The following is a 21,266-nucleotide window of genomic DNA, read 5'->3' as shown; positions in this document are numbered from 1 at the left end:
TAGCGGGTACATAGACACGGTATTCCCGTGTAAAAAGCTCGGAGCAAGCTATATCGTTGGCCTCTTTAAGGTCATTGACCACAACACGGAGCTTGTTCGGCCTGATTTTTAAAATTTCAGTCACAGCTTTAAAGTGTGACGTCAGGTCTTTCGAAATCTGTAGAATGTTTAAAGATTTCGATTTCGGCCCCGCTTTAGGCCTGAGGTAAACTGCCACCGGAAGAGTCGATCCATCTGGATACAATCTGACACTTGAGGAAGCTGAGGAATTAATATTAGGAGGGGGGCAGGAGGGACAGGGTCGAGGGGATTCGAGGATGGAGGTGCGGGAGGTGGGGGGTCTACATCCATCGCGCTAAACCTAGCGCGCCGATGGGACAGACAAGAAGCAAGTACCTTCCTTTCTTTTTCTCCTTCGTGTTGGAGTGCACTGCACTCACCACCAAATCGTTCGACAGCAGGCAGCTACAAAGCGACACAGTAACACAAAGGCGCTTGACCTTGCAATACAGCAATCTAGACAAAAGACACCGGTCAAAAAATGCCACCACTTGCACACACGTATTGAAGTTTATCGGAGCGATTTCGAAGCACAACCGATGCTGATGCGTGTTCGGCACAGAATGAAAAAAGAAGATTTATATACTACGCAAAACAAATTAAGTATTTATGCAAGGTCTCTCAGATGGTCTCGAGGTACGATACCGGCCTTACAAGCCAGTCGTCGTATGTTCGAGTCTCGGCTCGGGAGATACTGTTAGTGTCAGTAGGATCGTAGCGCTAGCCCAGCAATTGTCCTGTACACTAAACATTCGGCTGCGAAGTCTGTGTATAAATAAACAGAAGGTCAAGTTCCGAATCGGAATGTAGTACCAAGGCTTTGCTATTTATGCAAGGAATTTGCGGAACTCCATTATTCTTAACTTAACTGATTTTAAAAGAAATCAGGCGAATTTATGGTGAGCAAACCTAATGAAAAACCAAGCTTGTTAAATTCACCCTTTTTGCTACCTTCAATACATGTAATGAAAGAATACAAGCCTGAACAAATCGAACAATTATAGATATCACAAATCAGATTATCAGGTATTCAGTGATGCACTGAAAGTTTACATTTCCCTCACCCATCAGGCTTTCTCGATAGCACACGACCTGGTGGCCAAAATGTTTGCCACTAAACATCACTAACGCGCCACCAGCATACGTTTGATACACGGAATTGCTTGCAACTGCGTACGCAAAACATCAAACAAGTAGTAGTCAGTTGAGCTGACTGGGACGAATCGCAGATGAACTGAATCCGATACGTTTCGCGCCATGTCGTTTCATGATCCTCTTTTTCCGTTCTCTTTACAGACTGTGGCAACTCGGCAGCCAGCGGAAAGAAAAAAGAAGATACACTTGGACTAGCAGACAGGTACAAGGTGGAGCAGGGGGAAAAGGAACAACGCGGGCTTGCTCCAAAAAAGGTGCATCCTCTGTCTATTGCCAACAGTTGCCGTACCACGAGCTGCTGCTTCGCTTCGAACAGTTCAAGCGTAGGAATCCAAGCAAATAGTTCGAGGTGGCAATAAACACTATCCGCGAAAGAAAAGAGCTCTCTGAATAGAAAAAAAGCAGAACTGTTGTTAGATCGCTTAAAAAAATAAATGTTCGTTGGTTGAAAGAGGAAAAAATAGCTAGAAAACAACAGACGAAACGCGTAAGTGAAAATAAAGCAATGAAATAAGTAAAGACGGCTTCGTGGGACTCGCAAAAAATGGTCCTTTCTAGTGCGGTGGGTGAGGGCTAGGCTGTGTCCCGATATGAGCATGTTAGTGATTAATGGAATGCTGGACGGGGGGAAGTTCTCACACTAACCACCGTGGTGTGACTCCCAATCAAGATGAAGGAGCTCTGGTTTTAAGCAGCCGGACCTATCCGCCCCTACTTAGTGACGGTGCTGGAGGAGGATACCAGAAGACGCTACACATTGCAAAGCAACGAATGAAAAAAAAAAGAGTTTGTGCCCTACAGCCATCCATAAACCGAGCCGTGATTATTACGTGCATGTGCACCCGGTGAAAAATCGTCCATGCGTGCCGGTGTTAGTGGTTTCTTGGGCAACTGGGTTGGAAAAGTCTCGGCCAAGCCGTTCGAGTTAGACGGCGTAGAAAAAGCGTGAATCCGAACATCAGAAGAAACGCAGCAAACTTACGTTTTTGTTCCGTGTGGGTTCTGTGGGCATTCGCAGCACAATAAGCCGAGGAAATATTAGGCGTTTAAACAGTTTATAAATAAATGAGATAAAGATGCCTTCCGGATATCGACCAAATGGGATGATTCATCCCACTAATGGCCATATAAGTAAGTATCGTACATTCTGTTGTTCGCTCGCATTAGTTTGGCTGAGCTATTCAATGTGTGGTGAAAGGTGTTGTGGTTTGTTGTGTGCAGGTTTTGAGTGATATTTTTTTTTGAATAGCTGATAGTCGGGCTAAAGCCTTCCTTTAACAATAATGTTCAGTCTCGAGGCAAGGAATGAGTTTTGTGATCGTAAAAAAACTATAGAAGTAGCGATGCGTGTCGTTTGAATATTTTACCAAATCGTAAACCGTCTGTGTTTGTTGGCCGACCTGCTAGACGAGCGGTGACTGTTTTGATGGGTGTTTAAGATTTCTGATAGTTTATACCAATAGTTGCTCGAGTTTCTGTTGAAATCGTACCGTCAAAGGTTTCCGTTAACAAAGCCTGAGGTGTGAGGACAGATGTCATACTGACGAACTGTTGGCATTAATCTTACGGATGGGTTTTGTCGCTTGCTAGTAAAAGCTAGACGATTTGATTGATTGTTATTTTATGAAAAGAGCCCAAAGATGATTAGTTATTGTATAATCCTAAATGGGACAAATTTGATGCATTTCTGCCTGAATGTTCCATGCCAGCAATTACTGGATTATCGTATAAATGCAAGTTCATCGACCCTAATTATTGTTTGATAAGTGCTGCTAATGTTTAAAGCAAACAACAAGTTACGAACAATGTAGATCGCAAACTGTCATTCCAATGCCCATTTCAGTTGTTACTCAACTAGTTATCTCCGCAATACAGGAAATCTCAAGCCAAACTTAGCTTGGCTTACTCTGTGTAATCTTACCGCTGGCATACAGCCGGTTCAGACTCACCCACATCAGTTTTATTCATTCGCAAAAAATATAAAAAAAGAAACTCCACTTGTCTCGAACAACCGCAAAGCTGATGATGCAAAAAAATCTTTCGAAATTCCTCGCGTCATCGGATCAGACGCAGCCCACAGCAGGCGTCAACGAACGATCGACGCACCCTGGCGGACTATCCTAAGTTTCTCTCCTCTTGAAGAACTTGGATCGGCCGTTTAATGGCGAGAGCAAGGTCGTAAACAAACGAAGTTCAATGTCGCTACCGTCGCAGACGGTTCTGGAAACAAGAAATATGTACCGTAAACAGCTGCTATCCTGTATTTTGTTGTTGTTCAAACAAACGCGAAATTATATACTGTTGGATCGCTCCGAACCAGGATTTCCTTTCGGTCGCAAAGAGACGGTTTAATTATACGCGAATTTGTCAATCTTTGATGGTAGTGCAGATTTTCGATCTGTTTTTCAAACACATCTATAGACTGTCATAATTTAATTCACTTAAACGTATCATTATTATTTGAAGTAGAAGATGATGATGATGATGGCGGTGATTATTTGTCCACAGTTGTCTTGCAAACATTGACCAAGAAACTAGATAGACGGTGAAAAACATACAAAAACATCATATCATTCTAATCTGTATGGGCTATTGCCAGTGCCCCGGGAGCCTCCAGCATTCGTTCCGTTTTTGTTTTGCATTCCTTGCTGCCTTCTTCATTCTATATTTTCGGCAGCACGGCACGGATTATCCTCATCATCCAAGATTCATTAGCCGCGGATCGTTTCCATTCGTGGTCACTATCAATTCGAAGTAAATTTTATGGATATTGAACGCTTGTTTATTGTGCCGGTTCGTTTCCACGAGTCAGTGAACGGCAACGGCAACCGAGCAGCAGAAAAGGCTTGGCCCAGGTGCCCGATGGAAAGAAGCAGCTAATTTCTGGTCGTTGTGCTGTTGTTTCGGGTCAAACCCAGATTGAAATCCGACGCTGGACGGAGGTGATTTCGGGAGGATTTTGAGTTTTTGACTAACGGAGTTTGCCGTTTCAATGTTCACTTGTTTCATTTTGGGTTGTGGTTGTGGGCGAAATGTGACTTTTATATATTATCAATTAATTCGGCGACGTAATGTTTGACAAATATTAGAGCAGAAATTTCGCACCGAAAGGACATTTCTCGATTGTAAACTCCGTACAGAAAGTCAAATGAAGTTAATGACGATTGTGTCGGTTTATATATGAATTTATCCGCAAAAAAATGAACCTGGGATTGCAAGAACTTGATCACTGTTGTAGAGCTTATACAAATAGTTGAGAACAAGGGTGGTAAGTGTTTAGTCTGAGCTCGTTTGGATGTATTAGAGCATGGATTTTCAGATCTTTTGCTAGGCGGAACTCTTTTTGATGTCAAAGTACTTGTATTTTTGATGCAATGGGATTCATACTAATTTTGTGTTTGTTACTCAAGTATTTTATAATAATTCATCAATTAATAAATTGTTTTGTGTAGTCAATCACAAACGGTAACTTCCTCAACACTATTGGGAATTTGTAATTAAATTTGTTGGGATTTATTTACTTTTATCATTCGCAGAACCCGAAAGTTTTCAGATCTCGGGAAGTGGCGTCTCAAATCGGTCAAAGCTTCACTCCTTGACCGATAAAAAAAAGCACAGGCAGTAGTTTATGAAATGTTCTATATTGAAAATTCCCTTTTTGATCGCAAACGGTCCAGAAACACAAAAATATATAGATCCGGCGATACTCCATAAATACCTGCTTTGTAAAAATAGACCTTCTGGAACAAAGAAACTATCCTAATCTTTACGTCCTGGGAAGTCGACTTCTAAGACATCCGATATCAAATGAAAAAAAATTTGGTCATCGAACATTTCATGAACCTGTGCACTTTTTCATCAATTGAAAAAATGAAACCTTGTCTGTCCTGGAGCACCGGAGGTCCGACTAGACCGAAACCTTACATAGGGACCTTCTTCGAGAAGACGAGATTTCTCTACCCAAGGATGAAACCAGACTTCATAAAACTTTCAATTCTTTCTCTTTTCTTTTTTTACAAAATTTGTTAGTAAATTCTTGGGTATAAAACGAACATAATAACAGAATTTAAATGCTTGGATTAAAACATTTTTTTTTAATTTATACAAAAAAGTAAAAGAAATTGATTCAAATTGTTGCTAAGAAATATATATGTATGGTTAGTGATCTCACATATCATTATTATTTCGTGGGCCTCTGCACATACTCTTTTATACAGGTATGGTTCTATTCATATTTTGGTAGGTCCATGCTAGTTCATGAGTCAATGCTTTAGTGGAAAGTTTTCACACTTGTTTGATTTTATTGAAGATTTTTCTCTGTTTTGTAATTAGACTACTGCGTCCATTAATTTTGTAGTATATCATCCTTACCGTACTCTACGTGCTGTATAGGATAACCAGTCAGCCACTATTGATCGCGTGATGGATGGTTGCCTTGACACGCTTCCAATAAGGCTTAGGCTGCTCATGTATAATGCACCACAGCTGCATAGCGGATGTTCCGCGGTTTCGCTTGTTCAAGTTTCTCGATTGAACTGATTCTACTATGATTTGTGGGAGCAGCAGAACTCGAGTGATTAGCACATCGATCCCAGTTTGTTTTCTTGAGATCGCGATATGACGCCGTTGATCTTCTGTTGCTCCCCCATTCAAAGATAATGTGTTCATAATCAGATAATGAAATCTCGTCTGAGACATGCCAATTCTGGATTTTATCAGAAATTAAAGAATTGCACATTGTTAGATCCAAGACTCCCCTCCCAAGTAACAATTTAAATTTCATCAAGGTGTTGAAGACTCTCTTAAAACTTATTTTGTACTTGCTTTAAAACCTTAAATGTTTCTTGGGCTGATTTCATACGAAAATATCAATTCATTACCTACATTACATATTGGCCAAACATGGACACGACAATCACTGATTTTGCTCGAAGTTAGGGTTAATTATTCATCTAGTGTCATTTTGAAAAAATCCCAATTTTGGTCTCGTTTGGAATACCCCCCGCTCTGTGGGACCCTTTCTTTGTTGCAAAATAACACATTTTTTTGTCAAAACCCTTTTTCTCTATTTCCTACAATTTACAGATGAAAGATGTCCAGAAATAAGTGATAAGTGATTTTTGAAGAAAATAAAGCAAGGAATCCAGAAAAAATGTTATTTTTGAACGAAAGTGTTGCCAGATAGATTATTTTGTAAACTAAATATGCCTTTTTCGGAAAATGCAGCCAATTTTATTTTGAATTTGATCATTTCATCGTATTTCTCAGAAAATTTTACGTATTAAACATTTATCACCCCGAGGTAATATGAGATATAACATTTTTACGAAAAAAGTTTTAAATTTCCATATACTATAGGAGTATGTCAATCGACACCGAAATTGGGATTTTTCTAAAGTGACACGAGATGAATAATTCCCTTAATTTGAGAAAAATCTGTGATGGTCATGTCCAAGTGACTTACACAATTCGTATGGAATGACCCATATGTCTATGTTGTTGGCTGAAAGATAATTAAAAAGACTCTCACCTCTCCAATTGATGTCGGTACTACCCCACATAGTGTGCAGGAGGGACCTTAGGAGCATCACCGGGAGAGTAGGCTGAGGCCAAAACGATCTCAGCCTTTCTCCTAATGGTTTGTACCTCCACCATGACCGCTACGGTGTCTCGTTTAAAAAACTCCGTAAGAGGGTAACATTTTAGTGTATTATTAGCGAGAACTGTAGTTCTTAGCGAGCTCTGCTTCTTTTGCATAAAATAACATACATGTGTTCGTTACAATTCCAAGAATTTTGCTTTTATTGGACCATAGTTCCTGTATGATAGTATGTCAAACCTCTTCTTTCTTGAACTTCCTACACAACACAGCGGAAGCACCTTTAGCGTGATGGAAGTTCACTCGCAGAAACCTAATTGGTGTCATTGTTTGCTGGAATCTGCTTCTCGTGTCTCTCGTGAGCATTTTTCGCTAGTCGTTTTTTCCCGTTACCATCAATTCTGTCTTTAGGACCTGATCTCGGAGCCACCAATTTGGCACCGCTAGGTCCTGCTTTTGAGTCACTGGGCGGAATGCTAGCGTGATCAGAAAATGTTCGGACTTCTTGTCCATTGGCTTGGAAGTCTGACGTGGTCGTTAATTCTTCTTGCGAAGTTGCGTTTCATAGAATCGGAAATTGAGTGTGAAGTTGCGCTTTCTTAGGATCCGTAGCCAGAGCCGGATTTATGGGGGGGCCCAGGGGGCCCGGGCCCCGGGCCCTCACATTTTTAGGGCCCCCACAAATCGACAAAAAGATATTTTCTCTTTAAAAATGAGATTTAATCAAAAGTTCGATTTACAGTAAGAAAATTTTAACAGACCATTTCAATCTGACACTTTGCTTCAGTGTTATTTTTTCGCGAGCGCCAATATCACAACTACATCCATAAGAGTTCACCTTGGATTCTCTTGGAACGACACACATTAACACACCATTCGAATCGAACCAGCGCGCATTAAACGCCTAGAGTATTTTGCGCAGTCTTTCTCAAATTGTGTGCAAATTTTTGCCTGTGGATCGCATTTTTTTCAAATTGCGGTAGTTTTTTTTTTTTCAGGTATCAAGAAAAAAATTTGAAGATGAAACTTATTAAAATAGGTTGCGTGCGACTGTGAAGAATGAAAGGCAGTCAAACTTATCATTATTAAGTTTCGAGTACGAGTATACTGAAGATGTTTAATGTTGATTATTTAATTGATAAGTTTTCTGCAAAAAAACTCGTAAAGCATAGTTTACAGTTCCAATTTGACAAGTGAAATAGCGTAAATTTTTGCTTGTGGAATCTGTCGTGAAAACCCGTTTGTGGAACACGCAGGTATTTCACCACCCTGCAGTTTATAGTTTAAGTGAAGCGAAACTCACGAGTTTACACTCCGAGCGAAGTGAAAATTGGCTGCAACTGACAGAATAGAAACTCACTAGCGCTTGCAAAGAAAGAAAGAAATAAACCCAAGTGAAAAAGATGAGATCCACAACCATAGATTTCGCTGGATCGGATTTGTTTACAGTTACAAGCGAAGTGAAATTTTTGCAGGTTGCATTTTTCACGAGCGTGAAAAAATGAACATGTTGTATGAGATTTTCACTTCGTTTGGAACTCTAAATAGGGCCTAAGAAAAAATTCTAACAAATTTTTGGTAATTTTTCAATAGCAAATAAATGCTTTTAACTCGTACGATAAAAAACAGTTTTGTTTTATTTTGGGGCCCCCACTATAACTGGGACCCGGGCCCCCACAATCGTAAATCCGGCCCTGTCTGTAGCCATTCCTCGTCCACATGCAGTCTCCATTCGGCGTGTCTGTTTACATTTGTACGGTTTATGATTTACCAACTTTATGTACTCAAACCATAAATTCGGCTTGCTATAAGTCCTTTTATTCTCTTATTGCTGAAGTCTGCGTTCAGGAGGAAGAATGCTTGAAAGGCCTCTGGACGCGGATTTTTTTCCACGTATAAGGCAACCAGCTCAGCCTTCTCCCAAGGCGCATGTGGCCGAGTTACATCCTCCAGCCATAAGGCGATTTCCTGGTCCTTACAGTAAAGAATCGTGTAACCGCTCTTGTAACTACATTAAACTTCGGTTTTATCACTTCGTACCTTTGCTCTTCTACCCTAAGAAAAAGAGCGTCTTGTACAGCGTCCAGGTTTGTCGTTGTCATTTGGTTACCGGAAAATCCTCTTAGGATTATTCCAACTTTCACCAGGCTAGCTACATCCCTGCAGGAGCGACCATCGGAGTGGGATTTGGTCGCAGAACTTGTAGGTCGTTTTTGGACGCCTCTGATTCCTACAGCACCGCTTCTACTCTGGCCAGCCTTCCTTCTAGTGGTTGAATTTCATTTTTTTCGCTTTCGCGAAGACTTTCAACCGAGTCTCTTCATTAGAAAGTCCGGCCTGACGCATCTCCTCAATTTTACGTGGTTGGCTTTTGAGGAGTTTTCAAGGAAATCCATATTTTCTCTGGAACTTTTTTACTTCACAACAAACACGCTCGGAGAGAAATGAGAATATGTATATGAAAGCTCTATCTTTCCTCTTTATGCTAGTATTTTTTGTTATGTTTATACATGCTCTGTTCGGTTCAAAATGGCGTCCAAACAAGGAGCACTCCGCAAGTGCATTGTACAGTTCGTTATGAACTGCACAACAATTTTGTCAAAATGTTCTTGGTAAACCATTTTGAAAGCGATAGTCTTTCGTTTTATTTCTGAACAGTGTAGTCATACCGAAGATTTCTCTAGGATTTTGAGTTCCTTCGGGGCAAAAATACCTGGAGGTCATCGAATTGTGGAATTTGATCGGTAGAATCAAGAGATGCATTCAAAAAGCGGACTTGAAGGCCGTACAACGCTCTTGTTTCGGCATCATAAGAAAACTTCGTCAGGAGGCCGGTAACGGACCTTCCTCAAATGTTCAACATTTTTTGTTAGTTCACAATGAATGTATCTTCATGAGAAATATATCAGTTTGTTCAAGTTCTTCCACCTTTTTTTGACAACTGTAGAAAAAAATTCCAAATTTTTAGTTGTCATCCGTTATCAAAATTCATGAAATTACTCCAGGAGCTGTTTTATATTCATTTTGAGTTCATCTGATGAGTTGGCTCCCGAAAGAGGCAGATTTCGGTAAGGCTCTATGGGAACCTGCTTCGGAGTGGCTTTTCCAGGCTCAACTCGTCAGATGGGCTCAACATGGAGGAGAATCGACTCCTGGAGTAATCTCATAAATTTTGGCAGAAATATTCTCATATTTTTCTAAAATATGTTTGTGTCAATGTTCCTGTAGGGCCGTAGGCCCGTTTTGTAGTGCCCATTCCGGGTATAACCTATCTGACGTAAGAAAATATATTTTCAGTATCAATGTTGCCTGAGTTTAACACCATATTTTTATTGATCAATTGGTCGGTGTTAAGTCAGACCGGACCAAGTGACATTTTGATCATTTCGAGAAAAACGAGTTTGAAGTTTGTTGCTCTGGGAATTTTGAAGTTCTCAATATTTTTGCGCAGTTTTGATGTTATAAGTTGGAGTAACTCTATAACTGTATCATGCAATGTGACAATTGAAAAAAAGAAATGCCATGTGCTCAAAAAAGACAGGTTTGTAACTGATTAAATGTACTTGGTCCACTCTGATTGAATCAAAGAAGAATCATTAATGACTTGGTCCATTATGACTGAACAATTGAACAAATAATTTTAGTCCATTGATCGTCGAACAGTCAAAAAGTTTTTAATCCACATGGTTAGCTTCTGCGACATCAACAATTATTAAAAATAGTTTGAATAAACTTTAAACTGTGTTTGTTTTAACGAGCGGAATGTTTTAATGGAACAAAAATATGGTTCATTCACTCAATTAAGTTATTCGTAATCATCCACTTTCTCTGCAACTTTGGCCAAAATTGCCGAAGAATTGATAATGGACTGGATGGTTTCCTCGTGTTTTGGTTCGGGAATTTCTGTCACGTTTGGATATAGTGCTTCTAGGACAGCATGACAGCATGAAAATTTGACACAGGTTCTCCATTATTGATTAGAAAATTATTTTGAATAGATATTGACAACATGCTTTACACACTTAAATGTCAATCGAGTCAGCTTCTTCTCGTAAAGGACTTCCCCAAACAATCGCTTGTGTTGCCTTTAGCTTCGTAATTTCATTACTAGTCTAGTCTAGTCTACACTAACACAGCAAGTACTTAAAAGGATCCTGGAAAATGATATCCATCATTTAAAAAATGATTTCCATACATTTTTCTTGTCATTAGCTTCGTAATTTCATTACGGGCATAAATCTAATTAGCTTGCATAAAACAGTAACAAACATACACTTACCACTTATTTCAACCTCCTGAGGATATAATTCATTGATTAAATCATCAAGTTTTAAGTCAGTATTACTACTGTAACTTAAACTTCTTTCTGATATTGTGGAATGTTGTGTCACCCACACAAATGACTAACGATTCTCATTTACGTGTTCAATCAGAGTGGACCATGTACATTTTCCTCATTTACTGGTAAAGTATACTTTTTTGACTAACGGGCAAAGAAGCTTTCCGATAAGTTGCCTGATAGTGTTGAAATTCATTTATGTTGACTTCAAACCGATGCTGTAAATTCCGATAATTTCAACTTTTTTCTGCTTAACACATGGTTCACACTGTCTGCACACTATAAGGATGATATCAGGTCATGTAAGTGACAGCAATAAACGGTCCGGAAACACATTCAAAACCACGGCAGTGCGCGAAACTTTACAGATTTCGATGGGGGTGAGTGAAAGAGTTCTCTGATACAAAGAAATCCGGAAAAACGCTTGAAAATTCTTCCGTTCGTTCGCTTTTATCAATAGCTGACCGAAGGCAATCTCGTTGAAAATAAACACTTGGTCCATTCTGACTGAACACTGCAATCGCTTTTCATTGGTCATGCAGACAAAAATCATGCTGTTATTTCTGCTGTTTCACAGATAAATAAAATCTGATTGTTGTGTGATGTAGCTTAAGAAAATATTTATCCAATACTATCGTTAACTCGTTTTTTCCAATTTTGCGACTTGGTCCGGTTTGACTTAACACCGACCAATTAAGAATAAACATTTTGGATCCATGTGAGAAAAAATTGGCCTATGGTTATATCGTTGTAAAATACTGCATTCAGTGATATGTTTTTCACCTTCGCCAAATTTTCTCACTTTATCCACACATTCTATATCCCATGTCTTTTTCCAAAATTTGAATTAAATATTTCCCTACAAAAAATTCTAATTCTATTCGTTCTTTGCTTGGGTCAAAATGGATGTTCTATTAGTGATCAGGATCACATCCGTGTTATGGCGTTTACGCGGAATCCCGATGCTTCGTTTAGGGATGTGGCCAACAAGTTACATTTGTCGAAGTCTTCCGTTCAGAGAGCTAAGGACTGGAAAAGACCAAATCCTGATGAACGGCAAAATACGGTGAGAAAGTCACGGGCCCGAGAACTGTACTTCCAGATGCTGACGAAGCCTCATCGTCTTATCATGGATGATGAGATTCACGTCAAGAAGGGGTTTTTGGCAGCTGCCACCCAACTTAAATTTGATTTTCCGGAGAAAGTAAGGAAGCGGAAGCTTTCAAAGTTTGTCAAAAAACATCTGATTTGGCAAGCGATCTGCTCATGTGGCAAAAGGAGTGTGCTCTGCGTGCCATTATTCAAATTATGTCTTGGAGAGGTACGAAGTTAACATGGTCACTTTCATACCCTGGACCAGGACCCCTCTTCCCCAACGCACTGAAATTAAGGCTCACCATAAAATACAGGGCTATTGTGAGCATCCCAAGAAGGTCAAAACTGAGAAAGACATGAAGAAAATGTGGGTTTCCGTACAGAAGAAGTTGCAGTCAGTTGTTGTACAGAACCTAATGCGTCGAGTAAAGCGTAAGGTGCAAGCGTACGGTTATGGTATTGAAGTTGGATGAAATAAATATGCAAAAAGCTTAGGAAAAGGGCGGCTATAACTATATAAACGTAGAACCTTATTGCTTATTCGAATCAGGTTGTTTTTAAGATTAAATTTATAACCTATTTACAGTTTTATATTCGCAAACATAAAAATGTAGATCACACTAAGCAGAACAAATTTGGGAGTAGAATTTTATCTTAACAAAAAAGTAGTACGTTGCTTTCATCCTCTGAAGGCCGATTTGAATCCGCCCTAGGGAAAAATAGCCGATCAAATTCCATAATGATAAAACATAGTACAATTGTACGGAAAACGGTTATCCGATGTTTTCAGATATTGATTGAACTATGAAGAATCTTCTACGGTATAGGTGGTAGTCGCTTTTTTGTTTTTGCTTCCGTTTTTTTCTTCTTTCTCCTTCGTGGCGATATGGTGTTTTTTTTTCGCCCTGTAGATATGAGGGGCTAAGATAGGTAATTAAACAATTCCTTCATATGTTTTATATACTTTTTCAGAACAAACAGAAAGTAATAAAAACAATAAGTAGGTTAAGCATTCATATTAGCATATATTGGAGCTGCATGTGTTTCAACATGCTCAAAAGCATAATGGATTGAAAGAAATATTTCGCACATCTCAATCATACGAAAAATTCCATGCCATCAATCGATCCCGATAACGTGCAAATCGTCATGTTCGCAGTTATCCTGACCATAAATCATAACGGTAGATATTACAACCCGCTTATTCCGATTTGATGAGTATACGCTCTGTAAAATCGGTAATCAGCCACCTTACACGTCGGGGAGGTGGGAAGCGCTACTGACTACACTACTATTTATTTGCACCACATCGCCAGAAAAGAGGTCTAACCAGTAGTCCAGGACATGACTATTACTGCTGATCATAGACTTTGAGCAAATTAGTTTAGTTGCGGTATCAGCTAATCGGCTGTACCAAACCTTGTTGAATGCATCTACACGGACCGCAACCGTTCATTGATTGAAAGTACTTGCTCTGGTTTTCGATTCGTTGCGCAATTCGTCCAAGTCTGAAAAGCGATACAAATCGATCGATAGTCAATCATCTGCACTTGGTCGGTGTGATAAAAGGAGTTCCACTTGTCAGTTTTCCTCCTGTGCGGGAGGAAAACTGGCTAAGAGAATTATTGCGGCAGCTACAGCAACCAGGTCAGCCAGTTTCGTTTGGTGAAGTGTTGATAGGTTAGTTTAAATTTGCCTTCATTTTTCTGGTATTACTGCTGCCTGTGTCCAGTACCCACAGGAGTTGGCACTTTGGTCACAGCGGGTGCCGGAAGGGAATGAAAATCGTGCAAGCCATGGTCCATAATCATATGGTAATTTCTAGTGGCGGTTGCTGCTGGTTGATTGATTAGCAGATTGCATGTGTATCGGTGCAGTTCGATCTGCACTTTGTTGTGCTGGAATTTATGTGTGGCAGTCAACTCAGAAATGGAATTTATTTTCGAATCCATACCTGCCTCAAACAGCCTAGAACGGTGTTGATGACGCAAACGTGGTGTCCCAGTGCACGCAGATGTATCTATTAGGCCGCGGTTTAGGCTTGGTGATATTTTACGATTGCCTCCAAGGTTGGTGAATTTCATAAGTTGATGGGAAATTTCACACTGGAAAGGGCAGTTTTCAAAAGTGGACAGTGAGACACACATACAGTTTTTGGAATGTATTACCACTTGATTGAGCGTTTTTGCTGGATTGCATATCATCTGATGGTCCTTTTGACATTCCAATGGCGTTCGAGGTTGATGTTTGACAGAAAATGAGTGGTACCAGTATTATTACCATCGTCGACACGTACCTGTGATATTTAACGTTGTTATTAAGTTTCCAGTACGATTGTCGTTATAGAAACGTCAGAGGAAATCGAAGCAATTGTCACGGTTGCCAGTATCATAAGACAAAGACGGCGACGGCGCGGCGTCCAGCCATTAGAGCATGGCGCATAGTGTAGAAAGACAGTCTCGGGAAAGGGTCTCTGTCTGGCGTCGATAAAGCCATAATAAAAAAATCCTCATCGTATCGTAAAAATGCCTCTCTGCTCGAAGCAAACGCTGCTGAAGTGAAGCATACGTTTATCGATTCTCACCGGCGCTGTTGCGATTGAAGTTGGCCGCGCTGGTGCTGGACTGCGCTAGATTTTGCGACGCGATGCTACTGGAAGGTTAATGACACTCTAGTCCAGACATGCAATCGGACCAGTGCTAGAAGGCATGCAATTTAGAGGTATTAAAGAGATGAAAAACGTACATAACCAGTCCTTGAGTGTTACGTTTACAGTTGCCTAGAAGAGAAATACCTAAAGTACTTATTTTGTCCTCAGATATCGCTGTATATATGGAAATTGTTGATGAAGAGTTTTGAATACGGGAAACTTTGGATAGTATGCGCGTGCGACTAAATGAATCAGATAAAACAAATTATGCAGATCACGAAAGAATGATTTTATACGACCCATTTTAATAATCCAACCGGAAACCCCAAACTTAGCCAACCGGTCAGTAGTAAATTTCGGTCCCACCTGTGTTTTAATTAGAGAAGGCATATGTATAATGTTTTAGGCAGCACTATTTACTACGTCGTTAAAGTGATTCATCAACACCTTCAACCGTAGTATAATGTATATAACTTTTTGAACCACCATAAGAACTCTATGTTTTTTTTTTTCATTCATCAAACGAAATACGTGCGTTTTAGAAGAAGAGTTGCCATTCATAACTAACAAGGTTTTACTAACTTATGTCCGCAAGTTCGATGACATTCCACTGATAGACTCGTATAAGTTTGATGTGCAATTATTAGATAACAATTGCAATAAATCTCCCTTCTCATCCTAACAAGACAACATTCTATCGTCACTGAAGAGTTTATCAACCTCCTCGTTTCGACCAAGTTCATGACTATCTGGATTTTTCATAATAAATAATGTGTGATTCGCTTCCCATAATTACCTGCATATGCAGTATTGCTTGACTAATGTGGTTGTTAAGCCTTGGTGCCCTATACGCTACAATTAAAAGACTGAAAAAGACTGAGCGCACACAATTCTTTCGGATTTGCGCTTTATCTGCCACTGGAGATCACGGCTTGCACTATATTTATTTGCATGTCATCAGAAACGGTTGCAATTGTTAGATGATTGTTATCACAGCACTCTGTCTAAAACATCTTCCAGACACTTTCGTGTTTAGGGTTCATAGAATATTTATTTTTCCCGGCCAACATCTGATAAGATTTTATGGGAGTTGTTTTTATCAATTGGGTTGTTTTCTGGTGTGTATGCAATTAAACTAAGGCATGAGGTATAAAGTGGATGGGACAACATAGCATTTTACTACTAATTAGTTGAGAAAACATGGCCTGTTCAATTCAACACGTATGACGGATATTTTTTTGTATTGTCGCAAATCGCATGCATTTCTGTCCATCTGTCGATTAAATGAAAAAAAAAAAACTGACTGGAAAAGTTTCTCCTCCGTAAGCAAACCCGACTTAGTTGCAATCATATCACGAATCAGAGGAAGTATTTAACTTATTTAGCATCTCATGCCTTTATGCAGACGTTCAGTCTGCGCTAACCAGCTTGATGAAGAGAAAATATGCAAATTGCTAGATGAGAGAGAAATTTTAGCATAATCTATCAATTTAATCCGATTTGGTGACTCGCCTCATAACATGCTCAGAGACAGAGCAGCACTGCGGTAATATCATGTCGACAGACGCAACAAACGCTCGGGCGAAGTGTATCATTCCGCTGTCATGTTTTTCATCCGCCTTCCACAGGTTTTGTTTTTATTGGCCACTCACGATGCTTTCCCGTTCGCGCGATGAACTTCTTCGCATCGGAGCGTGTATCATCGCGGCGTGTCGACCGCGGTCGTTGTTTATTTTGGTCCGTCTCTTACAATTACATTGCTATAGCGCAAATAAGACATAAATCGAAGGGAAAATTAATGGGTGTCGAGATTCGCGCTTATGATTCGAAGTCCAAAACAACGCCGGGACGAGCGGCGGCAGATAATTGCGAGCTGAGACAGCAAAAACGTTATTAGCTATCGTCCTAGCAGAATTCGGTGCTATTCACAATGTGCAACGAAAATGCATGCCAAATATGATAAAGTGTTTATTTTTTTATTCTGAAAACGTAAAAATAATCAAAGAAATCTAAAAACAGCAAGAATCGATGCTGTATTAATTTATTCTAGTTAAAATTAAACGAAAACATTTTTTTGTTTCTCAAATTAGCCTAATAAGAACCGTAACCTTGGCGAGAAAGAATGTGTCTCTCGTTGATAAAAAAATCTCCAGAAGACGAACCCGCAGTCCGTTTCAGGCAGGGGATGTTGATGATGGTGTAATGATTGGATGTCACGAAATCGCGCGCGGGTTGGCCGGGCATGCTGAACCGTCCAGTAGTAGCCAAGCCAAGCCACTCCACTGTCCAGCCGGATGGCGAAAATGTTAATCGATTGATGATTAGAAGGATCCCCGGCTTTGGCTCGTGATTATTTCAGCGCTATCCAAGCGTGTGAAAGTTTTGCGCAGTGTTCTCCTGACCCATATATTTAGACAGGGAACGGAAAAGGTGCTGCAAGCAATATTTTTGGTTTTATCATAATTGGATCATTTTCTTGCCTAAGGCATTAGTTGCTGGCAAGTGCATTCAGTTGGAAAATTGGGTTGAATGTTGAATTTTCTATGAGCGCTGCTGCGAGATGATGGCGCATGCTGTTTTCTGTGTGAACGAACGGTGGCACATATTAATATTTATGATCGTGTTCAATTCCAAAAATTCTTTTATTTAGAAATGTATACGAAAGGAATTAGAAACATTAATAATTAGTTCAGCGACGAACTGATCGTGAGGAAGCAGCACAAATATTACATCGGTGTAACGCTGATGGAATTTACTTGAAAACAAAGGCTTAATCAATGAAAAAATCTCTTCATAAAAGATGCTCGTGTCGCTTTGCTCACCTGTCTCTACGGTGAACAGTGAAGCACAAGTCGTGGTTAGTTAGCAAAAGTGAGAGTCTCGATCACCTAGCCCTTGTCGCTCGAAACTGTCCATTAGCGTGAAAGTTCCATTATATTCAGGGGCATGAGAGCTACATGCAAGTGAATAAGATGACATATCTGCTCCAAATTTTCCGCATGCCTTTGTACGACACTGTAGTTGCTAATTCAAGTACCTGCCTATATCTGTAAGGGTACCTAGCGAATTCCACGGTTGATCACTGCGGTCTATACAACTGCAACTCGAAGCGGAATCGAGCCAAATTCATTGTGAAAATGAAGCATAAATAGCGTGATGTGAAGAATATATAATTAGACTCTCCATTGAGCGAACATTGCAAAACAAGAAGCGAAAGGTGCTGAGAGGATTGCTTCCATACAACTGAAAGAATTTTAAATCGTTTCGCGCTCTATCGAAAGAAATTTGTTTGAATTGTTTTCACAAGTCAATTTTTCTAAGCGTGAACTTTGATTTTGCTGACTTTGATACCGTTGAGCGAAAGACGTTGATTTGGCTGCAGTTTGGGAATGGAATAATGAAACATGGAAATTAGTACAACGGCGTTGATTCCTGTTCGTGAGAAGTATATTAAGTAGGCACCATTTAGGCACAAACATCGTGGTGTACGTTGATAGCAAATAATTTGAGTTCCCTTATAGGTAAATGTTAAAGATATTAAGAAAGTATTTTTTTAAATAAAAATAAAGGTTTAATATATTTAAATGCAACAATCCAAACATTTTCATTGACTCCCCTGCATCAAACGCCCGACACCGAGAAGTGTGAATCATAAAAAGTTTGCTCACCCACTACACGGGTAACGATTTGCTTCGATTTGGTACCCTCAAACGTATTACTTCGTGGTATTTTGAAGAGCTCCCCCGCACCAGCCAATCGCCATTAGAATCGACTGTCCGATGACGGCGGCAACGACGACGACGACGCCAAACGTAGCGGCAGTACGAATTGGTTTGCTGGCTGGTATTGCAACATTTTCACAGCGTGTGGCTCTCTACCGTTCTAGTGAACTCGTACCCAATAAAGGTCACAGATATGCAAACGGTTACTTCTTGTGTGCGCGTGTGCTTTTCCATGTGGCCACCAATAAATCAAACGAGTAAAAATTAATTGATGAAAATCGATATTAGGTGTACGTAGCATATGGTAACCGATCCCAGAGAGGCTGGTTGCTGCTGTGCCGAGTGCCGACTTGCGGATCATAGCTAAGTCTGATGGTTACCCTGCTGAGGTATTCATACAGGCACAAGATCATGGCAGGCAGCGCACGCGTGCCTCGTCTGGTTTAGACTGTTTGCTCAGAGCTATAATTTATAGGTAAATAACGATTATGTGGTTTTATGGAAGGTATAATGAGCTTCTAAAATTGGAGAGTGCATCTAACAGGTACTCACGATGTGTAATAATAAATCTATAGACTGTCCGAGAATGGATGATTCATAGAAGCGAATCGATTACATTTATGAAGTAAGTAACATTTACGAATTAATAAGGATGCTATTGAGAAGTTTTGGTTAAATATCGTGAGAGTTTTACGGGGCAATAAATAGTGGGAAATTCCTATGAACTGCAACATTGTGTTATTTACTACGCTTGCTTCATTATAATCCAGCAGTCGCAACGTTATTATTTCTGCATGCTTGATTATGCCTCGGTGCATCTTCAGATCATGCTTCGTAGTATCAACCTGTTGGTCTGTCTGTCGTGGCCGCCAGCGATGATGGCACCCTAATGGGCAGACGATCGGCACTGACATCTGCGCCAAGACATGTCGACTTGCTGACCTATTTTCTTTCCACCGGCTCATAAATTAATAAATATGGAATGCCACACACGGGTGCTTTGGAAGTGACAGGCGATCGTCGGATCTGTTGAGTGGCTCCGTAGAGACCAGAAACGGCGATTGTCAATCAATTGCCCCTTTTTTCTGTGCACTCAGGTGAATTCGTTGTAAGCCTACGAAGGCTGCTCAAGATTCATCCCACTTTACTCGTTGTGTTCTATCTTACACCGCGAAGCGGGGATCTTGTAATGGCACGTTCCAGCCGGCTGCCGTCGTCGAGGATGATCGATTGAAGAAGTGTTGTGCATTTTGCGAAGGCGAACAAACACTCTTTACCACTTTACCGACTTGTTAAGGAAGAAGAAGGCAGTTCATATGCCCGCGGCTCTAGGTGCAAAACGTAAACAGATCGTTCGCTGGCAGGCAGCCCGCGAGTTCGGAAAGAAAAACAAAATGCTACATAAGTGCGATGTTGAAAATGTGCGCGTCTTACCCGTTGTTCTCGCTTCGCTCTCGCCACCTCATGCTGTGAATACTAATTCATTAGGTCTACAACCTGCCCTGTATCGCGGAGACAAAGCCTAAGTAGAAAGTGCACAGTGCATGGGTTGGCGTTGAAAAAAGAGAGTGAAAATAGCACAAAACACTTGAGAGGGCTCGTCGGTCGTTGCTATAGATGATGGTTTGATGGAACGAAAATACTTGGAAATCTTGATGAGATCGGGAATGATGACGGCGCGAGAAGAAATTTCGAAAGCAAGTTACACTGACTGGGAATATCTTTCACTGTGAGCATTCAGTCAGAATAATGCATTCAATTTGGGAGATTCCTTTGATTTTTCAGTGCTTTAAAGATATGGCTAAAAAAGGTCATTCCGGAATATGTTCCATCAGTAGTGATTCAATTAAAACCTAGCAATATACATAAACATATAAATGATTGGTCATCCCTCACAACCATAAGCGTTTTTTTGCCAAAGAATTAATTGACGGTGGTGCTAGTAACGCAGAATAGCGGTCTCGATCAACTAGATTAGTTGAAAGAGTTCGTTTTCGATATTATTTTTGGCACATTTTACATGTTGTAGGATAAGTACAACGATACACCGTGCCCCAGTATTGAGTTGAGAAAATTTCCAGTTCGAAAAGATCCTCGACCGGATCGGGAATCGAACCCGATATCACAGAGTCACGGGGACAACGCAGAACTGAATGTGTATGAAAAAAAAAACAGGGTCATGGGGGAACTGCTCCATTATTCATCTCAGCCCGTATATTCATCTCATTCAACATGTAAACACAATTGAAAACGGGAAAAAACGCATACTTTCTTCTTAAACCAATCTGCTAATCCATGGAGTGGATTCTTCTTAGTTCACTTTAGATTCCTCACAAAGTATAATTCCCAAAAACTCACTTAAAAGTTCTGAATTTGATATTATAGTCGGGCATCTGCACTCGAAAACTCATTTAATTCAATCACCTACCTCAGAAAACAAAATCCGAGCATCGTTCTATACTACTACGACGGAACTCGTTCAGCAGCCAACCAAAGTTTTTTCATCACTAGCGGACCACTTTTTATTTCAATCACTAAACAAAATCACTCACTACACTAAGAATATTTCAATCTTTGAAATGTTCACCTCAAATTTCCTAAAACAAGCTTGAATTAGCAGAAATATATGAGATGAATTTCTACAAT

General features: G+C 40.1%; 1 protein-coding gene across 3 annotated transcripts in view; it reads left to right on the top strand.

The window, feature by feature from the left end:
• Positions 1–21,266, top strand: part of LOC129721785 (calpain-11-like) — a 123,034-nt gene that overhangs the window by 12,491 nt on the left and 89,277 nt on the right. For all 3 annotated transcript variants that reach the window (XM_055674728.1, XM_055674729.1, XM_055674727.1), the window contains exon 2: positions 1,357–2,346. Coding sequence is in view for 1 of the 3 variants with exons in the window: in XM_055674729.1 (XP_055530704.1) it covers positions 2,292–2,346 (55 nt within the window). In the remaining 2 variants the exon portion in view is untranslated. The remainder of the gene's footprint in view (positions 1–1,356; positions 2,347–21,266) is intronic.

This window comes from Wyeomyia smithii, chromosome 2, assembly GCF_029784165.1.
Source record: "Wyeomyia smithii strain HCP4-BCI-WySm-NY-G18 chromosome 2, ASM2978416v1, whole genome shotgun sequence".
Classification (NCBI taxonomy): Eukaryota; Metazoa; Arthropoda; class Insecta; order Diptera; family Culicidae; genus Wyeomyia; species Wyeomyia smithii.
The sequence above is the reverse complement of the archived record's forward strand: the minus strand, read 5'-3'. Positions and strand labels throughout refer to the sequence as shown.